Source organism: Nomascus leucogenys, chromosome 12 (genome assembly GCF_006542625.1).
Source record: "Nomascus leucogenys isolate Asia chromosome 12, Asia_NLE_v1, whole genome shotgun sequence".
NCBI classification, from domain to species: Eukaryota; Metazoa; Chordata; class Mammalia; order Primates; family Hylobatidae; genus Nomascus; species Nomascus leucogenys.
Genome location: NC_044392.1, coordinates 2926459 through 2947409, shown reverse-complemented (window position 1 = coordinate 2947409; position 20951 = coordinate 2926459). Strand labels below are relative to the sequence as shown.

General features: G+C 45.5%; 1 protein-coding gene across 13 annotated transcripts in view; it reads left to right on the top strand.

Annotated features, from left to right (window-relative positions):
- Nucleotides 1-20951, top strand: part of CSMD2 (CUB and Sushi multiple domains 2) — a 675146-nt gene that overhangs the window by 381128 nt on the left and 273067 nt on the right. For 12 of the 13 annotated variants that reach the window (XM_030823365.1, XM_030823367.1, XM_030823370.1 and 9 more), the window contains one exon: nt 4715-4897. The exons of the other annotated variant lie outside the window; for it this stretch is intronic. In XM_030823365.1, coding sequence (XP_030679225.1) covers nt 4715-4897 — 183 coding nt within the window. The remainder of the gene's footprint in view (nt 1-4714; nt 4898-20951) is intronic. 13 annotated transcript variants of the gene reach the window in all.

Below are 20951 nucleotides of genomic sequence, written 5' to 3'. Positions count from 1 at the left end.
CTCACCCCACCCTGCTCTGTTCTTCCTCTTCCTTCCACCCAATCTTGGTTCTCTGGGCAACACATCCCCTAATGCCTTGGAACTCTTTGCCAAATGCTCCCTTGAACCTGAGTTCCCATGACGTCACCATGACCCTGTAGCCCTCTGCAGTGCTAGCAGCTCATTTCCCCACACTCGAGAAACTTCACGTTGAGAGGGGCTCGTATGCTCACTCGCCGATGCCATTCCACCCACGTGTAAACCCCTTCCCCTTTGACCTTATGCTGTCTCCAGCTCTGACACTTTTTACCCCTCCTCATCACTGTCAATGGTCTCCTCCTCCCTACTTGCCATCACTTTGCCTCTCAGGCCTCGACCTTCTCACTTCCTTTCATTGTACTTCACCCTGGCTGCAGCTGGACCTCATCATCAAGCACCTCTGAAATCTCAATTCCACATACTTCAGCTTTTTCACATGACACTCCCTCTACTCCTGCCCATCATCCCTTCCCAACCCCTATTTCCCCCATCGCCCCCTGCTCCCTTCACCTCTTTCCTTCTTCATCCTAAGCCCCTTGGATAACACTTTGGCCATTCTTTTCAACAACATCTTCAGCTCCTTTGCCTCATTGTCTTCCATTTCTCCAAGCCCAATCCCCCTTCACTCAGTCAGTCCTCCTACCCCTTTCTCTACTTCTACAGGAACCGAGTGGCCAAGGGCTGCTGGGACAAGTCATATATAGCCCTGCTGGATGGTATCCCTACAGATGAGTCATCTGCCCCCTCGGCGGGCCCCAGAGGTGCATGGCAATCCATCTAGCCATGATTTCCTCTTCTCCAGAGTGACAGCTTCAGACATTCTCTTCAAGTCGTTCTCCCATGACTTGTCCCTCACCTTCAGCAAAGACTGTGACCTCCTCCACTTAGAAAATAGAGCCTGTGTCATCACAGGATCTCCCTCGGTCTCCTGCCATCCTACCTGAAAACTCACTGCCACCACTTTTTCCCTCTTTACTGTGGTCTTGAGGGAAGGACATCCCTCATGGTCTCTAAGGCTGGGCCTCTAGTGTGCTCTCAGTCCCATGCCTCTCTCCTCTGGAGCCCCTGTAGGGGGCCCCTTTCTCCTCCACATCTTCAGCTAACCATTCAATACATCTTTCCTCCCACCCCTTTATTCTTCTCTGGCATTTCAATATGGTCAAGTTTCTCCTGTACTAAACTACTTTAACCACTCCCACCCAGGCCATATGCCTCATGACTGCTACCTAATTTCTCTGGATAGAGTAATATCACCTTCTCTTCTCCTGTTGGGTATTGGCCCCATCAGTACACACAATCCTGGCAGTATCAACGTGACCTCTTTTTTCTAACCTGTTTTTCAATCCTATATAAACTTCCCTGCAGCATTCAATGCTGTTGATCTCCTTCTTGAAACTCATTCTTCTTTAAGCTCCTGTGACCCCACTCTCCCAGTCTAGCATTCTTCTCATTCCTACATTGTCCCTAACTGTCCTGTCCTGGACCAACATCCCTTCTCACTCTCCTTGGGTTGTTTCATCCTTCTCATGGCTTCTTTTACAATCTACGAGCTGAATTTCTAGATCAGGCTTCTCTCTTGAACTTAAGACCCGTGTAGCCACTTCCTGCTAGATATTTCCACTTGGAGGTCCCACTAGTACCTTAAAACACAGCATCCCCTGCTGATGGCCCTCCATTCAGACCTATACCTCTTCCTGCATTCTTGTCTCATTGAGGGTACACCCGAATGCTCAGGCCAGGCACTTAGTTATATAACTAAAAGTTAGCTGTGACAGCAACTATTGGGTAGTTATTGTCACTCCTATATCGCAGTCCTACAAACAGTTTTACCTCTGGAATTTGGCAAGGGTTCTTCCCTCCATCTAAGGCCCTTCCTTCTCACCTGCTGTTCCTCTTCACGTTCCTGGTTCCTCCAGCCTTAGGGCCTTAGCCTGGACACCACATCCTCTAAGAAGCCTTTCCTGACCCAGGTCTGGGACTAGGGTCAGGTGAGCAGGGCACTCATGGGCATGAAATTTAAGTGACGGGGGAAAAAAACTCAGCAATTAAGATAAATAACACTTAATGCAAATTAAAAAAAAAATTAATGTTACTGCAAAATATCCACGTTAAAACACATCAACATTTGAATCAAAGACAGGCTCTGACAGTGCTGGGACTATGGTGAGACCAGTGAGGTGTGTCATCTGAGCATAGAGTTGGATCCAGGCTTTATTTTAAATGTTGGTATTTTTCTTCATTGTGAATTGGATTTATGGTATTAATTGTAATTTTCTAGAAAAAAATATCTCACTAAGATATTATTTGTCATGATAACTGAGACTTTGGTGCCCCTTGAAATTTTGTAGATGAGGTTAGTAGTTCCACTCTCCACACCCTGTTTCCAGACTGATCCTCCACGTTTGAGTTAGGTGCCTCTCCTATGTGCATCCACAGCACGAATCCCCTGTATCATAAACACCTGTTTCCTTGTCTGTTCATTTCTTGAGGGCAGAGACCATATCCAAATGTCAAGGGTCTAGCACAGCAACTGGCACACCGTAGGTGCTCATTGCATTGTGCTTAAGTGGGTGCCTGTGATTGCATGATGGTAGGAGGAATTGATGGGTAGGTGGATGTGGGCATGTGCGCAGGGCTGTGCCTGCACAATGGGAAGGCTGGGCAGATTCCTTCATCCCCCTTAGGATCCCCTTTTTCTTAAGCCAATCACAGCCTCAGACTAGCTGCTGTGGGCAGGAACACAGGCACACGTACCCCACATGCATATCTCCTGCAGCAATGGTGGGGCCTCACTAGGAAACCTTATATCTGGGTTCTGCCCCTGGCAGCAGGAAGGATCCAGCTCAGCCTTGAAATGCTGTGTAACTTTCACCAGGTCTCAAAATGCCTGCAGTGACAGCCTTCACACCCCAGGCTCTCGCATCCCAGAGAGCATGTCTGGGGACATCTGGAGGCAGGTGAGTCCTGCTGTTTGCTTCTCCACGTTGACTTATCACAGGGGCCCCTTCTTCTTTCCTTCAGATTCCCTGGAGCTCTGGGACCTGGAGCAAAGGGACCATGTTCCTGGAATGCCTCAGTGTATCCCCTCCCCAATCCCTGAGCCTGAGCAAAGCCAGCTTCAGAGGGGTTTCAGCTATGTTTTCAGCAGGTGTACTTATAGAGGGTGAGGCCAGGGGGACATGTGAGGTAAGAGGCAAGTGGGCTGACTTACATTTGAGATGCCTCACACCTGGCACATGGTCACACAGACTCCCCTGCACAAAGGGGAGGACCCTTGTTGCTCAACTTAGATGATCACACACACACACACACACACACACACACACACACACACACACACAAAATCCCAGCCATAGAATGCCTTGTCCTGCCTGCTATCAGCACAAAGCTGGAAGCCTTCATTTTGGTTTAACATGAATGCAACAGTCAAGAGCCCACCCATAAAAGGCAGTGCCTGGAGCTGCCCAGCCCACAGAAGCCCCACAGTATGGTAGGAAAGCCTTTGCAGAATCATCTCTGTCAGGATCACACACACCAACTTCAGGGACTGTGGCGCCTGACAGCCCGTGATGGTGTCTACCGAACAGGCAGGGTCCCTTTGTCCTGAGAATCCTGGGTAGTATCCAAAAAACTCCCCTGATGACCCTGAGCCCCTCTCTCCAAAATCTCAGGACTCGTACAGTCCTCACCTCACCATCTGGCACTGGCTTCATGACTTCCTATCTATCCTACAGGACGCCCTTCTCCCCGGAAGCAGAGCTCCTCTCCTTCCCTCTTCTTCCTCCTCCCCTCCACCACCCCCTCCTCCTCGTCCATCTCTCACAGCATTAAGCACATCATGAGTGGAAGTGGAGGTGACTCCAGAGGCTTGACCAGGACATACTCCTTTCCAGAAGCATCTGGGTCCTGACTACCTCTCCAGTGAGGTAGCCAGCCCGTCATGCCCACTGGGTTCAGGGCCCCCAGAGCTGTCTCAGGGAACCCACTCCATGTCTGACTCACCACTGTTGACTCAAGTGAACTTTCAAAGCATACTCAATGAGTCATTTGTTTCATTTTACCTGCTACCATCACAAATTGAATTAAGGAAACATCTCCATGAAGGTGCTTCCACATCAGCAGGCAGTGAACATTTATTCTCAATTAATCTCTGGTTTGGGAAAAAGACAGGGAGCAAAACCTCAACTGCTGTGTCATCTTGACTTGCCTTTGCTGCTCAGAAATGGAAACGGACTGTACTTGAGATCTGTCATGTGACATTAGCAGTTCAGATGCAAGGTCAGGTTCAGTGAGGAAGTCTCCAAAGACTTCTAATGCTGCGGAACTTGTTGCTCCTGGGACAGGTAACCTGTGAAGAATGTAGACCCACCTTTCCCTAAAATTGTGTCATCTCATATTGGATTTAGGGAGAGAGAAGGGGTCAAAACATCCAAGCATCCAGAGCACTTTATGTGGACACAGAGCCTCAGGCACTTGATAGCTGGAAGCCCATTCATCCTAGGATGCTGCGATGAAACAGGACATTGCAGGATTTCTCACAAACTCCATTCCTTATGAGAATGTTGAATCCTACCTGTGTCACTGTGAACACTGACTTATGGCAGAAGAGCAGCAGAGCATGTCATGTGGACCTTCAGCTCCAAAAGAGGTATAAAGTCACCTTTTGTCTCTGTTTTCTCATCTTCCTGTCTTTCAGAGATCGAGCAGGGCAGTTGCGGTGACCCTGGCGTACCTGCATATGGCCAGAGGGAAGGCTCCCGGTTTCGCCACGGTGACACTCTCAAGTTTGAGTGCCAGCCCGCCTTCGAGCTGGTGGGACAGAAGGCAATCACATGCCAAAAGAATAACCAATGGTCGGCTAAGAAGCCAGGCTGCGTGTGTAAGTGAGCAGGGAGGAGGCCATGCCAGGGTCTTCACTGAGAGGCAGGGGCCCATTTCCTTAGCTACCCCAGGGGCCCCATCCCTGGGAACCTTGCAGGTTGTAACAACAACTGCACTCTGCTTGGTTTATTCTACTCCTCAGAACGTTGCTGGTGGGGTCCTCATTTCTGGCAGGAATGTCCACTGTAGCACTGAGAACAAGTGCTCTTGACATTTGGGGATGCTCTTCAACGCCACCTTACCCTTTTTGGTGATCCTTAAGAGCAAGGAGACACCACTGGGGCAAAGCCCACCAGGCTCAGACCCAGACATTTCCTGCTCACCCTCATTGCCACCCCTGACACCATCTAATCAAGCAGGGTGGAAGGGACTGTCAAGTCTGTAAGTTGTAGACACCACCAGCCTCCAGTACTGTGGGAAACTGGCCTTGCCAGGATATAAACAGTTTCCTAAAATTGCTTCATCTCATATTGGATTTAGGGAGGGATAAGGGATCAATCTATCTTTGGACTGTTGATCTTTTGGGGAAGGGGTTGGAGTTGAGTGCTCTGTTCTGTGGAGATAACAAAGAAGCCCTTCTTCCTTCCTCTTGGATGACCTGACCATACTTTGCAGCACAAACGACATCTTAAATCTTCAGCTGTGGTGGGATTAGCAAGGATGAGGGGCTGTGTGTAGCCTAGGGAGGCCCAGGCATGGCCTCTGCTGGGAAATCAAAATTTCCAGCTTCTCTGAGCTATTACGTCTTCTCCCATCCCTTGTCACTCCACCTTCTCCATCTCTTTCCATGTGCTTCTCTCAGGGAAAGGCAGCCAGCCTGACCCTCGGATCCTTCACCTGGCTCAGTGGGTTACTTGGGGCCTCGAGTTCTGTACACTAGAGATCGGTGATCCCTCAGGGCTGGGAGAGGAATCGCCTGGGAGACTGTCAGTGTCTCTGTGATGACTGAGAGTTTGCTGTATGAGTTGATGAGTTGGGATGTACCATGGTGATGATACTTTTTAAATGAAAAAAAAAAAATCACTTTGACTGACAAAGCATTTTGATGACTTTTGAGTTTATTTATGTAAAAAGTCTTGAGAGGTTTAAAGATCAAATCACCCTTAAATACACATTGAACAAATCACCCTTACTGAAAAAAAATAAATTGCATGATATCTGCCCATCCCTGCTCCCCACTGTGGTTAGAATATAGAGCCCAACAGAATTAGCCGCATAGCACGCTGGGAGCCACAAGGACCTGGAGGAGCAGGGAGCAGCTCAGGGTAGGCAAACACAAAGGCTTTGCCTATTGCAGAGACCAAGCCCAGGGACGGGCGCATGGGGCAGGGCTCTGCAGAGGCAGGGCCTGAGAAGATAAAGGTACACACAGTGGGAGCCCCAGGTGCCATGGGGGCTTAATCTCTGAAATCCATCTAGATAAAACAAGGCAGGAAGAAATGGAGGAGAGTCTAGCTTCTACGACAAAGAGCTGGGAGGATTGGCATGGGAAGCAAAACCAGCCAGCCTCTTAGGACCACGATAAGGTTCACTGTCCCCCACGCTGAAAGAGGCAGGTAGCAGAATGCCAGCTGAGGGACTGTTGCTTCACACCTCCAAGAGTTTACTTGGCCATTTGGCTCTTAGGAGCAGGTTTCTAACATCCTTATAAAACCTTCACCAAGGGCAGAAGACCTTGAAGTGCTGCCCAGCAGGCCCTTGGTGTCCACAAGCAGGGCCAGCACCCTCCAGTGAGCTGGGCACTGCTTGCCAACAGCTGGGAAGGAAAGACGATAGGTCTGTCCCAACAAGTATGTGTCAGTGCTCCCTGTGGTTTGAAACAAGGACGAGGGGTCTGAGGCTTATGGATGAAAGCTAAGCAGGTACTATGGGGAGCCGACATGGCATTTCTTCTTCTAGACAATTCTGGGATAGAGCAGGATGACATCCCCAGGCACTTCCATTACTCAAGTGTGTCTGGACATTGGAGAGTAACAGGACACAGCTTGAATCTCAGGGATGCTGGCTTCCATGGAAGAAGCCAGAGGGAGCCAACTGGCCCCATGCCTTTGCAGCATATAGCCAGGTCACACTTGCATTCCAACAAAGTGAGGGACTTCCATCTGCCCACTCCCTACTGAGTACCCAGCAGGTAAGCTGATGCTTTTATAGGTCCTGGGCTTTGCCCTCAGGGAGCTCGTAGTCCAATTGGTGATAAGAAAGTATGGTGATAACAAAAGCCTGTTACATTGAGATGACTTTGGTTTCAAAATTTGAAGACCAGGTTCTTAGTTCTAGCTCAGCTTTGTGACTAAAGCCAGGCATCTTCTCTCTGGATTTTCATGTACTGACCTATCCAATAGGGTAGCACTCCATTGTGGCTCCAAAAATTCTAAGCCTCTACGATCATATTTATAGAAAAAGATCACTATGACATGAATAGTCCTCACATTTCCGACAATAAATACCTGGAAGCTACTTTGAAAGTGGATCATTACAGAGCAGGTCATACTTTGATTGAGGGACAATGTTAAACTTTGGTGTTCTGCTCTTAGCTCTAGATCAAATGTATTATAGTGTTATCAGTAGAAAAGGGACAATACCTATAAACATCTATAAAAATATAAAATATAAGGTTGGTCTCTGTGTTTTCCAAAGTGCTCATAAATGTACATACAAAAGCTCCTCTAGCAAAAGTCAGCATAAGTGCCCTAAATTTTACAATACGTTAGTCACAATAAATATTAATACAATACTTGGCAAACAACATTGCCGTTTCCTTATTGAGAGCTAGAAGGGGTTTGAGGATATTATTTCAATGGCTCGAATTTCTTTGAGAAGTTGTCTGAAGAGGTGCAAAGTATTGTTCTTCTCTTGAAACATTTTCTTCAAAACAACTGTTTATGAGGGAATTACCCTGCCAAGAATACACAAATACGCTGTCCTTTCATGTTCCAAAACATGTAGCAAGCAGAGACTTCAGAATCATTTTGTTGGCTTTTGAGCTGCCCTCACAGTAGTAGATGCTCAATAGATAGTCTTTTTTAAATGTAGGTTTTTAAGAAGATGATTTATCTCACAGTGAAAAACGTTTTGAAAGAAAAGATGGAGCTAGCTTCTTTGCTCTTACTCGCTGGTCCTCAGTTAATTCACATCTCCAGGGACCCCTGCTCAAAATCGATGGGAAGTAATACCACTTTCCATCCATTCAAGCTATTGACTTGCCTGTCTTCCCTGTGCTGAGCACCATGCATTGGATTCTGAGTTGTTCAGTCTTTGCCTAGGGAATTTGCTCATCCTGGTTGTCATGGTGGGAAAGCTTTGGCCAGGCTGCATATATTCTTTACCTTCCAGAAGCTTTGCCCATCTTACCTCCTTCCTTATGAAAGAATAGAGAGCATTTCCCATACAATCTTGTCCAGTTATTCTTCCACCACAAGATATACAATGGGACGGAAGATACAAATAACTCTGATGGTGGTTTGCACAAGACTTGATGCTTGGTTGACAGGCTGGCAGAATGCTTCACACTTCTTAAGGAAGCCAGGAAACCAATTATCAATGCATTAGCAGCCACTTGCAAAAGAAGCTTCAAAACAGCCTTCACCAGAGATATGCCAAGAATGCATGAATGCACACTTTCCTTTGCCATTTTGTAAACCACCTTAAGATGTGAATCCTAATTGCGCAGTTCTTAATGTGTATAGTATATGTGTGGAATGTGAAGGCAGGAACTTCTTGGATGTATACGATTTAAGTTACAAATCAGCAATCTAATCTTGAGAGGTCAAGGGAGGGAAAATTGGATCCTTGGGTGCTCAGGGAAAATGTCCCAGAAGATACAAGACTTGAGCTGGGCTTCTGGAGAGTTGGAAGGGAAAGTAGGATTTTCTAAACAGAGATGCTGTGGGAAATGGCCCTCTGCTAGTATCTTCCTGTCCTTTACTCTGACTTCCTCCTTACTTCTCCCACCTTCTGTTCTGGTAACACACACACACACACACGCACGCACGCACGCACGCACGCACACATTCTGGGATGAATTGGGTAATGGGATCTGCAAGAATCTGGTCTCTCCCATGGACCATTACTCCAAAGTAGAGCTTCTCAAACTTAGCACTATTGATATTTTGGCCTAGATAATTCTTTGTGTGGGGGGCAGTATTGTGTATTATAGGATAGTTAACACATCTCTGTCCTCTACCAGCAGCACCCGTCCCACACACCAGTTGTGACAGCCAAAAATATCTCTAGACATTGCCAAATATTCCCTGGGGGAAAAAAATCACAGATTAAGAACCACTAGTCTAGGATAACTTAGTTTTGTCAAATTCCAAATACGAAGAATCCTATGGATTTGTGTTTTAGGTGAGGCTATGATTAAAGTCTGTAGCGTTATGACAGTGGGAAGGCATGGGTTAGAGGAGAATGCCAATTTTATTGAATGTTCTACATTATTGGGAAGATATGAGTCCTCCCTACTATGTTATGGGGTATTTATTCTCTCAATTTATAGATTAAAACAAGGTTCAAAGAAATACAACTAACACAATGGCCATAGAACCACTAAATAATAGGCTGGAATTTGAGCTATTAATTAACAGAGCAGCAATCTGCACCCAGGTTCTTGCTGCAAGTCTTGCCCCCTCTCCATTGCACTAGATTTCTAGAAGTTTAGGGATCATCTGCAAAAGTAAGGACAAGGAAGCCTTAGGACAAAATTACTAGGCCAGAGTACAGGAGCAAACTGCTGGCTGAGTTACCTTTATGAAGCAACAAAGGTTGACAAGAGTTAGACAAATCCAAGAAAGATAGATTTGTGACCCTTATTGGAAATCTATCAATACTGTGTACCCCCACCATACAATATACTGGGGTTGAAACCTCTTCCTAATCTTTACATTTTCTCCGTTCCTTCTACCCATTCATTTATTTATCCATCTTGCTTTATTGAGTACCTGCTATGTACAAAGTCAGCTGCATAAGAGGGTATGGCTGTTCCTGGTCAAATTCTAAACTGAAGGGCCTTTGGAGATGATCCTGCTCAGGTTAAAGGGACAATCTCATGATGCCATGCCCTGTATAATGTGCTGTAACTCTATCTCTAGACATATCTGGAGCTCAAGGGCCATTACTTGACAAAGACTTTTGGTATGTTCTCGTATTTTTCAAGTTTAAGCTAATTTAATGGTTTAAGTAAATCTAAAAGTTTAAATAAAGAAAATATTCGTATTCTCTCTCCCTTAAACCAAACTGATTTCAAATTTGACCAGTCTTTTTTTATTCTTACCCATCTATACACATATGTTATGTGGTCTTCATCAGAGTGAGCATACCATTTTGCATTCTATGTTTTAAAGCCCATATTCTGTTGTGAATCTTACCATGTTGCTACATGTATTTCATAGTTATCATTCTTAAAAATCTATGGGTTCTTCTGTCAAGTGAATGAACCATGACTTATTCAACCAATTATATTTAATTATTTTATATAAGGCTATAATGAGCATCTTCAGGCCTATGGCTTTTTCTTCTCTTGAATTATTTCCTTAGAATAAATTTCTAGAAGTGACATTATCGGATCAGGACATGAATATTTTTATGACTCTTGATGCATACTGTTGTACGGTTTCCCCAAAATATCGTGTCAGTTCATAATGCCAGTAGCAAAAGCTATAAGATTAAGAACAAGACTCATAAAATGTGTGGTCTTTCCATTCAGAAACATGGCATGCCTCTCTTTCATGTTTATCTACTTTCACTTTTCTAAAGATAACAAGTTTGTGGTTTTCTTCGTTTAGGCCACAGATATATTGCTTGTAAACTTTGTTAGCTTCACTAAACTTCAAATATTTGTGTAGCCATTTAAAAGTTGCTAATTTAATAGCTATAAGTTGAATCTATTTCTGTAGCACACCTTTGTTGACTACTGTGAAGTGCCCAATGTTAAGTGCTGCGAATTCAGAGATGAATTGGGCACAGTCCGTGTCCTCAAGGAGCTCTTTTCATGTGGAGATAGACACCATTATATAAATGAAGTGGACCCTTGTGGCTTATAATTTAGTTTTTCAATGAGAAAACATTGATGCTATGAATATTAGGTTCATTCTTTTATTTAACACATATTTATTGAGTGCCTGCAATGTGGCAGGCATCATGGTGGGTGCTGAACAGAAGAGCAACAGCCCCTCCTCTCATGGGGCATAGACTTGACATCTTCTCTGTTAGACTGGTTGGGCCCGAAAGATGAGAGACCCTGCTGGAAAAGGAGACATCCAAGAGGCAGCAGTGGGTTCTGGGAGAAGCCATAGGGTTTGGGCCTATGCAAAAGGGACACGTTCCGTAGATACATCGACGCACACGTAAACACCCACGCACACACGCACGCCCACACTGCAGGACTGGGTACTTGGGTTTGCAGTGGTTCCTACAGGGGTTGGCTGCTGCCTAATGGATATGAATGAAGAAGGGAGGTGGGTTTATGGGAGCACAGTCTGGAGACAGACTGCTGGGTAGCCATGGGCCAGGCATGTCCCTGTTGGGGTAAGAGGTATAAAAGAGGTGTCTGGAGGACTGCCAAGATTGCCATCGCAGGACACTGGATAGAGACTTTAGTCTCGGCCTTTCTCCAGCCGACCTGGGTCCAGCCCTGTCTAGGAGGGACATGGGGCATTTGCTGTTTCCAATCCCTGTATAGTGACTACTGGTACTGACGTCTGGCTACTGGGGTGTTGGTATTCCTTCCCAATTTGAAGGCATTCTTTCTATATTGTGTATAGAAATTCTTTGTGGTATTTGATATATGTATTTTCCCAATCTCATTTTCCCTATTTGTTTTCTATTTTTCATTGTATAGTTGTCTTACATTTCTATATAAACAAATCTCTCAGTATTTGTGATTTATTTTCAAAGCTGACAAAGTTATTCTGCCATGGATCTGAGAAACAGTTCATTCTATTTTTGGTTATTTGTCAGTAATTTGATTTTTTTAAATATAATTTGTTAATCCATCTGGAGTTTACTTAGATGAATGTATAATATTGTCCTAACTATTATGCAGTTTTCCAACACAATTTATTAAGTAATTCATTTCCCTTTTGATTTGAGGGAAATGAATTGTTTTATTACATACTGAATCCTCAAATGTAGTTAAGTCTATTTCTTGAGTCACCACTTTGTTCTGCTGCTCTATTTCTATCTTAGCACTGGTTGTGAATAATTTTAATTGTTGTTTTATAATGTGTTCTAATATCTGGCAGAGCTAGAAACAACTCCTTCCTCCCTTAATTATTTTCTCTTTCAGAATATTCATTGTTATTCTCATCTGTTTGTTGTTCAAGATTAATTTTAGAATCATTTTGTCAGAGTAAAAAAAAACATCCTATTGGGATTTTGTATGTGCACTCCTGTTAAAATATAAATTAACTTGAAGAAAATAGGCATTTTTATAATACACAGCCCTCAGATCCAGACACGTGTTTTTGTTCGCCTACTTTCGTTTTTCTAAATATAACAGCTCCATGGTTTTCTTCATATAGGTCACATGCATTGCTTCACATACGTTGCTTGTTACCTTTATTCTTAAATCGACAGGTACTTTTTTCACTTCTCCTCCCACCCTGACCTCAATGCCACATGCACAGGTGAAGCATGCTCTATTTTCCCTCCCTTCTATGGCTGAAACCTAGTGTTCCCTGTAAACATACGATCCCAGATTTTCCAGGACAAATGCAATTTCAAACATCATTTCCCTTGGCCCAGAAAATATGATCACAATAGCTAGAGTCCTTGGAAATTGCCTTTTTCAAATGATCACAGCCAGAGTTGGGATCAGCAAAGATTTAAATGCATCAGCCTCAGCATGGGGGATAATATTCCTGGGAACTGTTTGTGATCAGGCCAGGGACAGTGATCAGCGTGAGCTTCCTCTGCTTAATGTAACATTCCCCTCATTTCTCTAGACTTCTTTCAAGGTTTCATTGACCTACAGATGGCCCCAGAAAATAAGCAGGGAACTTAGGGAGTCCCAGGGCTCCCTCCCTCTGTTATCCAGTCCTCAAGAACCTGAACACTGAAGACCTGTGGTTTCCCTTTACTAGTGGCAGGCAGAGCAGGGGGTGCCCACTCTGCAGAATGCTCCCAGTGATCTGAAGGGGACGTCACCTTGAGTGGAAAGTCAGGGGTGGTAGCAAGATGGGGAAGGGTCTGTATCTGCTACTGTACTGGAGAATGGGCACTAGTCATAGCTATGAAGCGTCCCAGGACCATGGGGCAGCCTGGGAAGTGTACGCCAGAGTTGAGGGAGTCCAGGGCTGAAAGAGCTGACCCTGGATAAAGAAATGGGTCACAAAGGAGGCTGCTGGTGTTGCCTCTCAGAATGTACAAGGAGGTGGAGTCAATTCTTGTCCTACCAGGCCAGTGTGGGTCACATCATTGCTTGTTACCTTTGTTTTCAAATAGGCAGATACTTTATGGGGGAAGGAAGATTCTGGATTGACTCAGGTCCTCACCCAAGGGAATAGGGTGTATCCCAACAGAGTATATCCTTGACCCAGCCAGAGGCTTCAGTCTCCAAAAAGAGACTCCAGTCTCCAAATAGAGACTTCAGTCTCACAGCAGAGACTAGAGAGGAAACCGTGAACCAGAACAGGAGCCCAGTCCTTGGTCTGGGGCATACCTATTGAAGAAGGGTTAGCAGGAGAGGGAGATCCTAAAACTGAATGGGCCTGTAGGGATGCTGGGCTTCTCACAAGCCCGCCAGTTACTGGCTCTGTGCAGCCACACACACTTCACCCCAACAGTTTGTAGGAATAGAACTTCCCAATGTACCATCATGCTTAGCTGGGCTTGGCTTAGCATCTGACTATAAGAACCAAGCCCATGGGATCCAGGTCTTCAGTGTACCTGGCCAGGGTGAGATCAGGCAGACTGAAGGGATGGCTCATGAAGGAGGCTCCCAGCATTCCCTATCAAGATGTCCAAGGAAGTAGTCAACACTTTCCCTGCCAGGCCAGTGTGAGTCACATACATCACTTGTTTGCTTTATGTCTAGTCAGGTACTTTATAGGGGAAGGAAGTGTCTTTGGTGGCCCTGCCTAGTTTAAAGTAGACCCAAACCCAGCTAACCATTAGAATCACTCATAGGCCTTTTAAAATATGGAGTTCTTGGCCTCGTCCCCCAAAATTCCAATTCAGTAGGTCCAAAATAGGGCCTAGGAATTCTAGTTCTAAAAAACTCCTAGATGATCTAGACATTAGGTCATATTTCTGAACAACTAGTATGGAACACATACTGTATGCCAGTTGCTTGGGGGAAGTTTTGTGTCATTTCTGTGAGGTCCCTTGAATTCTTCTCTTGAATTTAGTCCCTTGAATTCCTCTCTTGAATTCCTTTCTTGAATTCCTCTGTGCTAATGGGAAGGCTTGAGCTCTTGGATTACATCATGCCAAGACACTTTTCTCCTAGCTAATACTTGTGTCATGCCAAGATACATGGGTTGTGATGCATGTGGTGATATGTTGTGTTCATATGCTGTTGCTATTAAGTTGGCCAGGCTGAGCTGCCATAACTCAGTTGTTAGGGTGACTACAGTCTCCCAGGGTCTATGGGATGTTGACCTCCATGTTGATATCCCATCAAGGAATGAGATGCATGGTCCAGTACTCTGACATTACAACTCGATGTTTTTCATTTAATTTAAATGCAGCAAAATGTGGAAGGGAGTGGGTTCTATGTACTGGCCGTTACACTCAGCACCGGGCAAGTGATGAAGATGATTCAAACATGGTTCTTGCCTTCCAAGAGCTCATAGTCTAGTGAGTAAGATAAGCATGTGCTTTTATTTTAAAGCAGTCTCTGAATTATTACAATCATAGATGTGGTCACAAAGTGCTACCAGAATGTAGAGGAAGAAAAATTCATTCCAACTGGCAGATTTTCAGAAGTCTTCTTGGAAGATTGTAGCACAGGCAAAAATTTCAGTCCAATCCAACCTAGGAATCTGTCCAAAACCAAACTGTGAACACAGTTTAATCCAAGACCCAGTTCAAAGGCCTTATTCCAGCTGAGAGTCCTGGTCCAAGGTGTATTAGGACCACAGCTACCTGCGTGGAATAGGAACTGGGAAAACTGGCCAAGCTTTAGGAGTCTAATCCTGGGCTGTGACCTCTACTTGTAGGGGAATGAGGTATCTCTGTCATTCTCATTTCAGCTTTCACCTTTGGGATCAAGCCAATGGGCTCTGTTTTCTCTGTAAAATGTGCAAAGCTGTGTGTATGCATTCTCCACCGTGCTCGGCCATGCCTGACTCAGAGAGCTATGGAGGCCAACACAGAGTTTCCCCAGCCAGGGTCTGTTTTCACAGCTGCTGGCTCAAAAGCTGGAGCTTGAAGTTCTATCAATACCCTAACCCTGTTCTTTGAGCCTCTTGATGAATTTGTCATCTTACTTGAACACGTGTGCATTACTATCAGCCCTCAGTGATGTGGGTGTCCTCAGTCTCTGTGGTCCTCGGAGAAGGCACTACATACCTTTTCCAGGGCTTGGCTTTCTAAGAGAGCCTTGGGTTACCCCTCTTGTGTTAACTGGCCCTTCCTCTAGGCCTTATGTACAAGAGCAGTCTTTTGGGGGACTCAGGGGAGATGGGTTCAGAGGAAAGGCTCCTGGCCCTAGGCTATCTGATCAACTCTCATCTTGCTCTGGGACTCAGATCAGACTCCCCCATGGTCTTGCAGGGATCTCTCCCAGGCTACCTGTAAACTCCCTTGGATTATCGTGTTTCCCCTGGAAAAAAATCCAAATGTACTTCCTTGTGTTCATGGAGAACAACCAGCATGTATTGTCTTCCAGTCTTCAGTGGATGGTGGTCTGAGGCATGAATGGACCGTGGCAGTTCTAGACTCTTTGAGGATGCCCTGATGAACAGGCTTAGAATGCATGATGGAGCTCTCTAACAGAGTTCAGGGGCTCAGGTGAAGAGGACAGGCCCTGAGTGCCTCAAAGACCCAGGGACCTGGGCCTACAGTCCTGAGAACATCCCCTGAGTTGTTGAAGATGTGATCCACACCCTTCCTTGAATTCCTCTGGGCTAATGGGAAGGCTTGAGCTCTTGGTTTACATCATGCCAAGATACTTTTTTCCTTGCTAATACCTGTGTCTGGCTGACCAGATTAATAAGAGCAGCTGAAGCTAACCTTAGCTGAGCATAGAGACCAGCTGGGATCTGCCCATGTAGCAAGGATAGGACCCTATGAGTATCACTTATAGGATCCTGGGGGCAGGGTGCAGGCAGCTGTGGGATCTCACAGGAGAGAAGCACTTTTGAGTAGCCTTTGCTTGGGACATGGAAAGACTGGGTCATCAGGACTTCCATCTGTTCCCAAACATGTCACAGTTCCTCAGAATCTCACAGTGAGACTCAAGACTGACAGAATATCCAACACTCAAGTGAAGAGCTGTTGAGTACCAGGTACCCCCATGCAGCTGACAGTGCCTCTCCTTTCTAAGGTGATCTGCCCAAAAATCTGCTCACAGAAGGTGCCTCACCAGGTCACAGTTGGCAGCCGAGCAGTCAGTCATTCCTGCAAATGGGGAGTTTTGTCAGAATCTTCTGGACTTGGAGTTACCTATTCATTCCTTGGGGAGAGGAGGGACTGAGGATCAAAGAGCAAACCTTTTGGCCTGGGGTCTTGCTGGATTGAGGGTGTGGTAAGGGAGAAGTGGGGAGACACCACTTTTGCTGCCTTAGTAGGCTGATTAAGACTAGGAGCTACACCAAGCAGAAGCATGCTTGGAGACAGCCATCAGCAGCAGAGTGGGGATGTTCCTCTTGTTTCAAATTCAGCCAAGGTTGAATGTATACCTTCCCTGAGCCCAGCACAGTGCTGTGTTCCATGCCTTCACAAACTTCATTGCGTCGAGTCTTAACAACAAAGCTGTAATTTAGAAGTTATTAATCCCATTTTTATATATGAGGGGAAAGACTCAATGATGTAAAGTACCTGCCCTCTTCCTCCCTCCCAAATGCATACAGCTAGTAAGTGAAAAATACATGCAAACCCCCAATTTTTAGAAGGATTCATATTTGCTCCAACTTTGGCATGGTGGCTTGGTCTGGCTACATATATTTTCCAAAGAACTTATGGTCTGTTTTCAAGGTAAAAGCTGAGCCCCAAGAATGTGGACTCAGCTACTTCCCAGTAGCATAGGGCAGGGAGCCTTTTTTGTGCTTTGTTCCATAAGGTATCAGAATCTTTCCTGTGAGCTGGGGATATGAGTTCCTCAGCCAGCCACTGAGGAATGCATGAAAACCCCAGTGCAGAGCCTGGCCTTGGGAAGGACCTCTGAACATCTCGATGAAGAGGGCCTCAAGGCCGGGGTAAGCACCTGGAGTGGTTTGGTGGCGGCACTGCATTATTCCAGAGGTGTGGCAAGAATCAGTCATGGCCACAGGGTAATTCCAGGCAGTGGGTAATTTCCAAAGGTTATGCTGATAAATAGTCATGTAATTTACACCAAGAACCTAGCCAGCCTCTATGGGATACAGGTAACAGGGTCCAGCCATAGAGGGCAAGAACTTAGCAATCATCAGACCCCTACCAACGAGCTTCAGTTTAGGATTCCAGTTCCAGAGGGGATTGAGCTGTGAATGAGGAACTTGCAGCAAAAGCTAGTTTCATGAATAGCTGCTACCATGAGTAGGGTGACAATATATCCCTATTTGCTTGGGACAATCCCAGTTTACATCTTTTGTTCTAGGTAATTATCCATAGTGCCACCTTTCATTCTCAAAACCAGTTTGGGCAATATGTTACGTGGGTACCCTAACATGCCAAAGACCTCATGCCAAGAAAGGAATTGGGCGTCAGTGATTGATTTGAATGCCATGCCAAGAGGGATCTCTGAGTCAAAGGTCTGTGAGGCTATATATAGTGGTTTGTCTTTTTTTTCTTACTTATCACCGGCTTGAAACTCAAGCTCTGGGCTGGGCACGGTGGCTCATGCCTGTAATCCCAGCACTTTGGGAGGCCGAGGCAGGTGGATCACAAGGTCAGGAGATCAAGACCATCCTGGCTAACACCGTGAAACCCCGTCTCTACTAAAAATACAAAAAATTAGCCGGGTGTGGTGGCGGGCGCCTGTAGTCCCAGCTTGGGAGGCTGAGGCAGGAGAATGGCGTGAACCCGGTAGGCAAAGCTTGCAGTGAGCAGAGATCACGCCACTGCACTCTAGCCTGGGCAACAGAGAGAAACTCTGTCTCAAAAAAAAAAAAAAAAAAAGGAAAAGAAACTGAAGCTCTGTATGATTAACCCCTTCCTACCTCTCTCCCCCTCATCCCATGCCACTCTTCCATCAAAACTCTTGCCTACCTCAATGCCTTTCCACTTACCGTTCACCATGTTGGAGTGTCCCTCACAAGACTGGCTCCATCTCATCATTCCTTAACTGTCACATTCCCAGAGAGACCATCTCTAACCACCTTATCCAGAAGAGTGATGTCACTTTTTATTTCCTTCATACCCTTTTTTATAAGTGTATTAGTCAACTTTTGCTGTGGCATCAACAGCCCGAAATTCTCAATGATCTGAAACAATAAATATTTATTTATTACTCATATCTCAAGAGGGCTGTAAGCCAGCTGCAGCTCTGCAGGGCTCTCCTGGGCTCCACGTAACATCTCATTCTGGGACACAGGCTGAAGGACCACGTTGTGCCTAGAGCATGTTGTTCTCATGCCAGAAGGCAAAAGCTTCAGGGAACAGAGCCAAACTACTCAAGTACATTTAAAGCCTCTGCTTGGAAATGCCTATGTCATGACCACTCACAATTCCGTGGGCTAAAGTAAATTGCAAGACTAAGCCCAAAGTCAATGGGAATAGGGAAGAGAGCACCACCTCAAGAGAGGTATAGCAAGGGCAAGGAGAGAACAAATGATTGCGAACAATTAGTATTATCTACCATAATAAGTGATGCTTATTTTATTTGTTGATTATCTGGCACCCTCACTAAACTATAAACTCCCTGAGGGCAGACCTGTATATGTCTGGTTCATTGTTGTACCAATCATACAGCAAATTCTTTGTGTTATTTTCCTATTTTTGTTACAGTTATTATTAGTAGTGTTATATTGCTGCTATTATATAAACAAAGCCAACACAGCTGGAGTGAGAGAGCGTTTGGTTTGGAAGATGCTTGGCCACCCAGGGTCTATTGGCAGCAGGATTTTATTCCACAGCCCTCAAGCTAGTGTAGTTATAGCCAAGAGTGGCTGAGGCCCTGAGTGCAGTGAGCCTGTCATACAGACTCAGTCACTGCAGCTAGGGAGGATAAGTGGGGGAGGAGAGAACATTCTAGAAAAAGAAAATCACTGAGGCAAAAATACAGACATGGATTAGCCTTGCACATTTGGAGAGCTGCAAGTAATTTAATCTGACTGGAGTGTAGGGTGCAATGGGGGAGGGTGGGGAGAGTGGAAAAATAAAAAAGATTGGCAAGGGCCTTAGGTCACTGAGAGTCTTTTGTGCCCCTATGAGGAGTCTAGACTTTATCTTCTGTGCAGCAGGGAGTCTTTAAGAAGTCCCAAGCAAGGATGTAACAGCAAAAGAATTTGTGATTTTCACAACTGACCCTGGAGCCAATATGGAGAATGGATTCAAAATGAGTGAAATTTAAAATAGGACACCAGGTACACTATGGCAGTAGGAAGAGGGCCTCCACTTAATAGGGATGTGATGAGGATGTGACAAGTACAAGAGATACTGAAGAGATAGAATCAACAGAAGTTAGTTACTGATTGAATATGACAGCGAGGGAGAGGAGTTGACATATTTTGCTTAGGCAACTGGTTGTTGTCATTCATGGAGATAAGAAATGAAGGAGGCTTAGGAAAATAGATAAAGAGTTCAATTCTGGACGTGCATTCGAGGTGCCAGTGGGATCTCCAGGAGGGATGTACATCAGACAGTTTTGCATCAGGTCTGGAGTGTGGTAGGAGGGTTTGGGTTACTAGAATTTATTTTGGAGGCGGTGGCATAACGGAAGCAGGAGTGGGGAGTGAGAAGAGCGCCTAGGGCAAACCTATACCTGGGTGATGGAAGGGCTGAGTCATTTGTTAATGCCAGGGGACATTCCAGGTCCCAGAGAACCTTGGTTCCCTTGAGAACCAAGTTTGGGGAACCTTGGCCCCTGAGAACCAAGTTTGGCAAAGAAGACAAAAAGTTCACTTGTGGACATATTTTAAGTTGCTGTGATAAAATCCAAACTGACTCTCATGATTTTTAAAAGACCTTGTCATCCTCTTCAGTTCATCTTGTGTTCCTTGCTCCATCTATCACCCTGCTTCTACCTACCATGCTGGCCTCCCTTCTGTCCCTCACATGCACCAAGCTCATTCCCACCCCAGGGCCTTTGCCCTTGTAAGTCTTTCCCCCTGCGGTGAACCTTCCTTAGAATGATTGGTTCGTTATCATCAGGCCGCAGTCCAAAGGCCACCTCCTCATATAGGCCATTCCTGCCGCCTTATTAAAAACAGCCCACCTCTATGCCATTCATTATTTTTTTCGTCACCTCTTAGAATGTAAACTTCAGAGGGGCTAAGGACTTGCTTATCCATCTAGGTGGCTGCTGATCCCATACCTAGAATAGTGACAGGCACACAGCAGGTGCTCCATCACTCCATCAATACTTGAGCTAGGTGGAGACATTTCAAAGACCACTGGATACACAGGTCTGGCGCTCAGAAGAAATGTCTTTCCTGGAGGCATACATTTAGGAGTTATGTGTGGATGAGGTGCCCTAAAGAGGACAAGCAAGTGAGAAGATGACCCTGAAATGGATCTGTTCATGTTTCAAAAGGTAAAAGTCAGGTAGAGAGGAAAGCTTTCAAGTGACTGCCAAGGGACGGTCAGAGCTACAGGTGGAAAACCTGGGGAAGGTATTATGGAAGAACCAAAGTGTCTTAGGAATGAGAGAGGGCTAGCTCTGGTGAATTCCCTTCTAGTTTGTCTCAGAACACCAATGCTCAAATTCTACCTGTCCAAGAAGTGGAAACTGGGCAGAAAAACAAGAAACACAA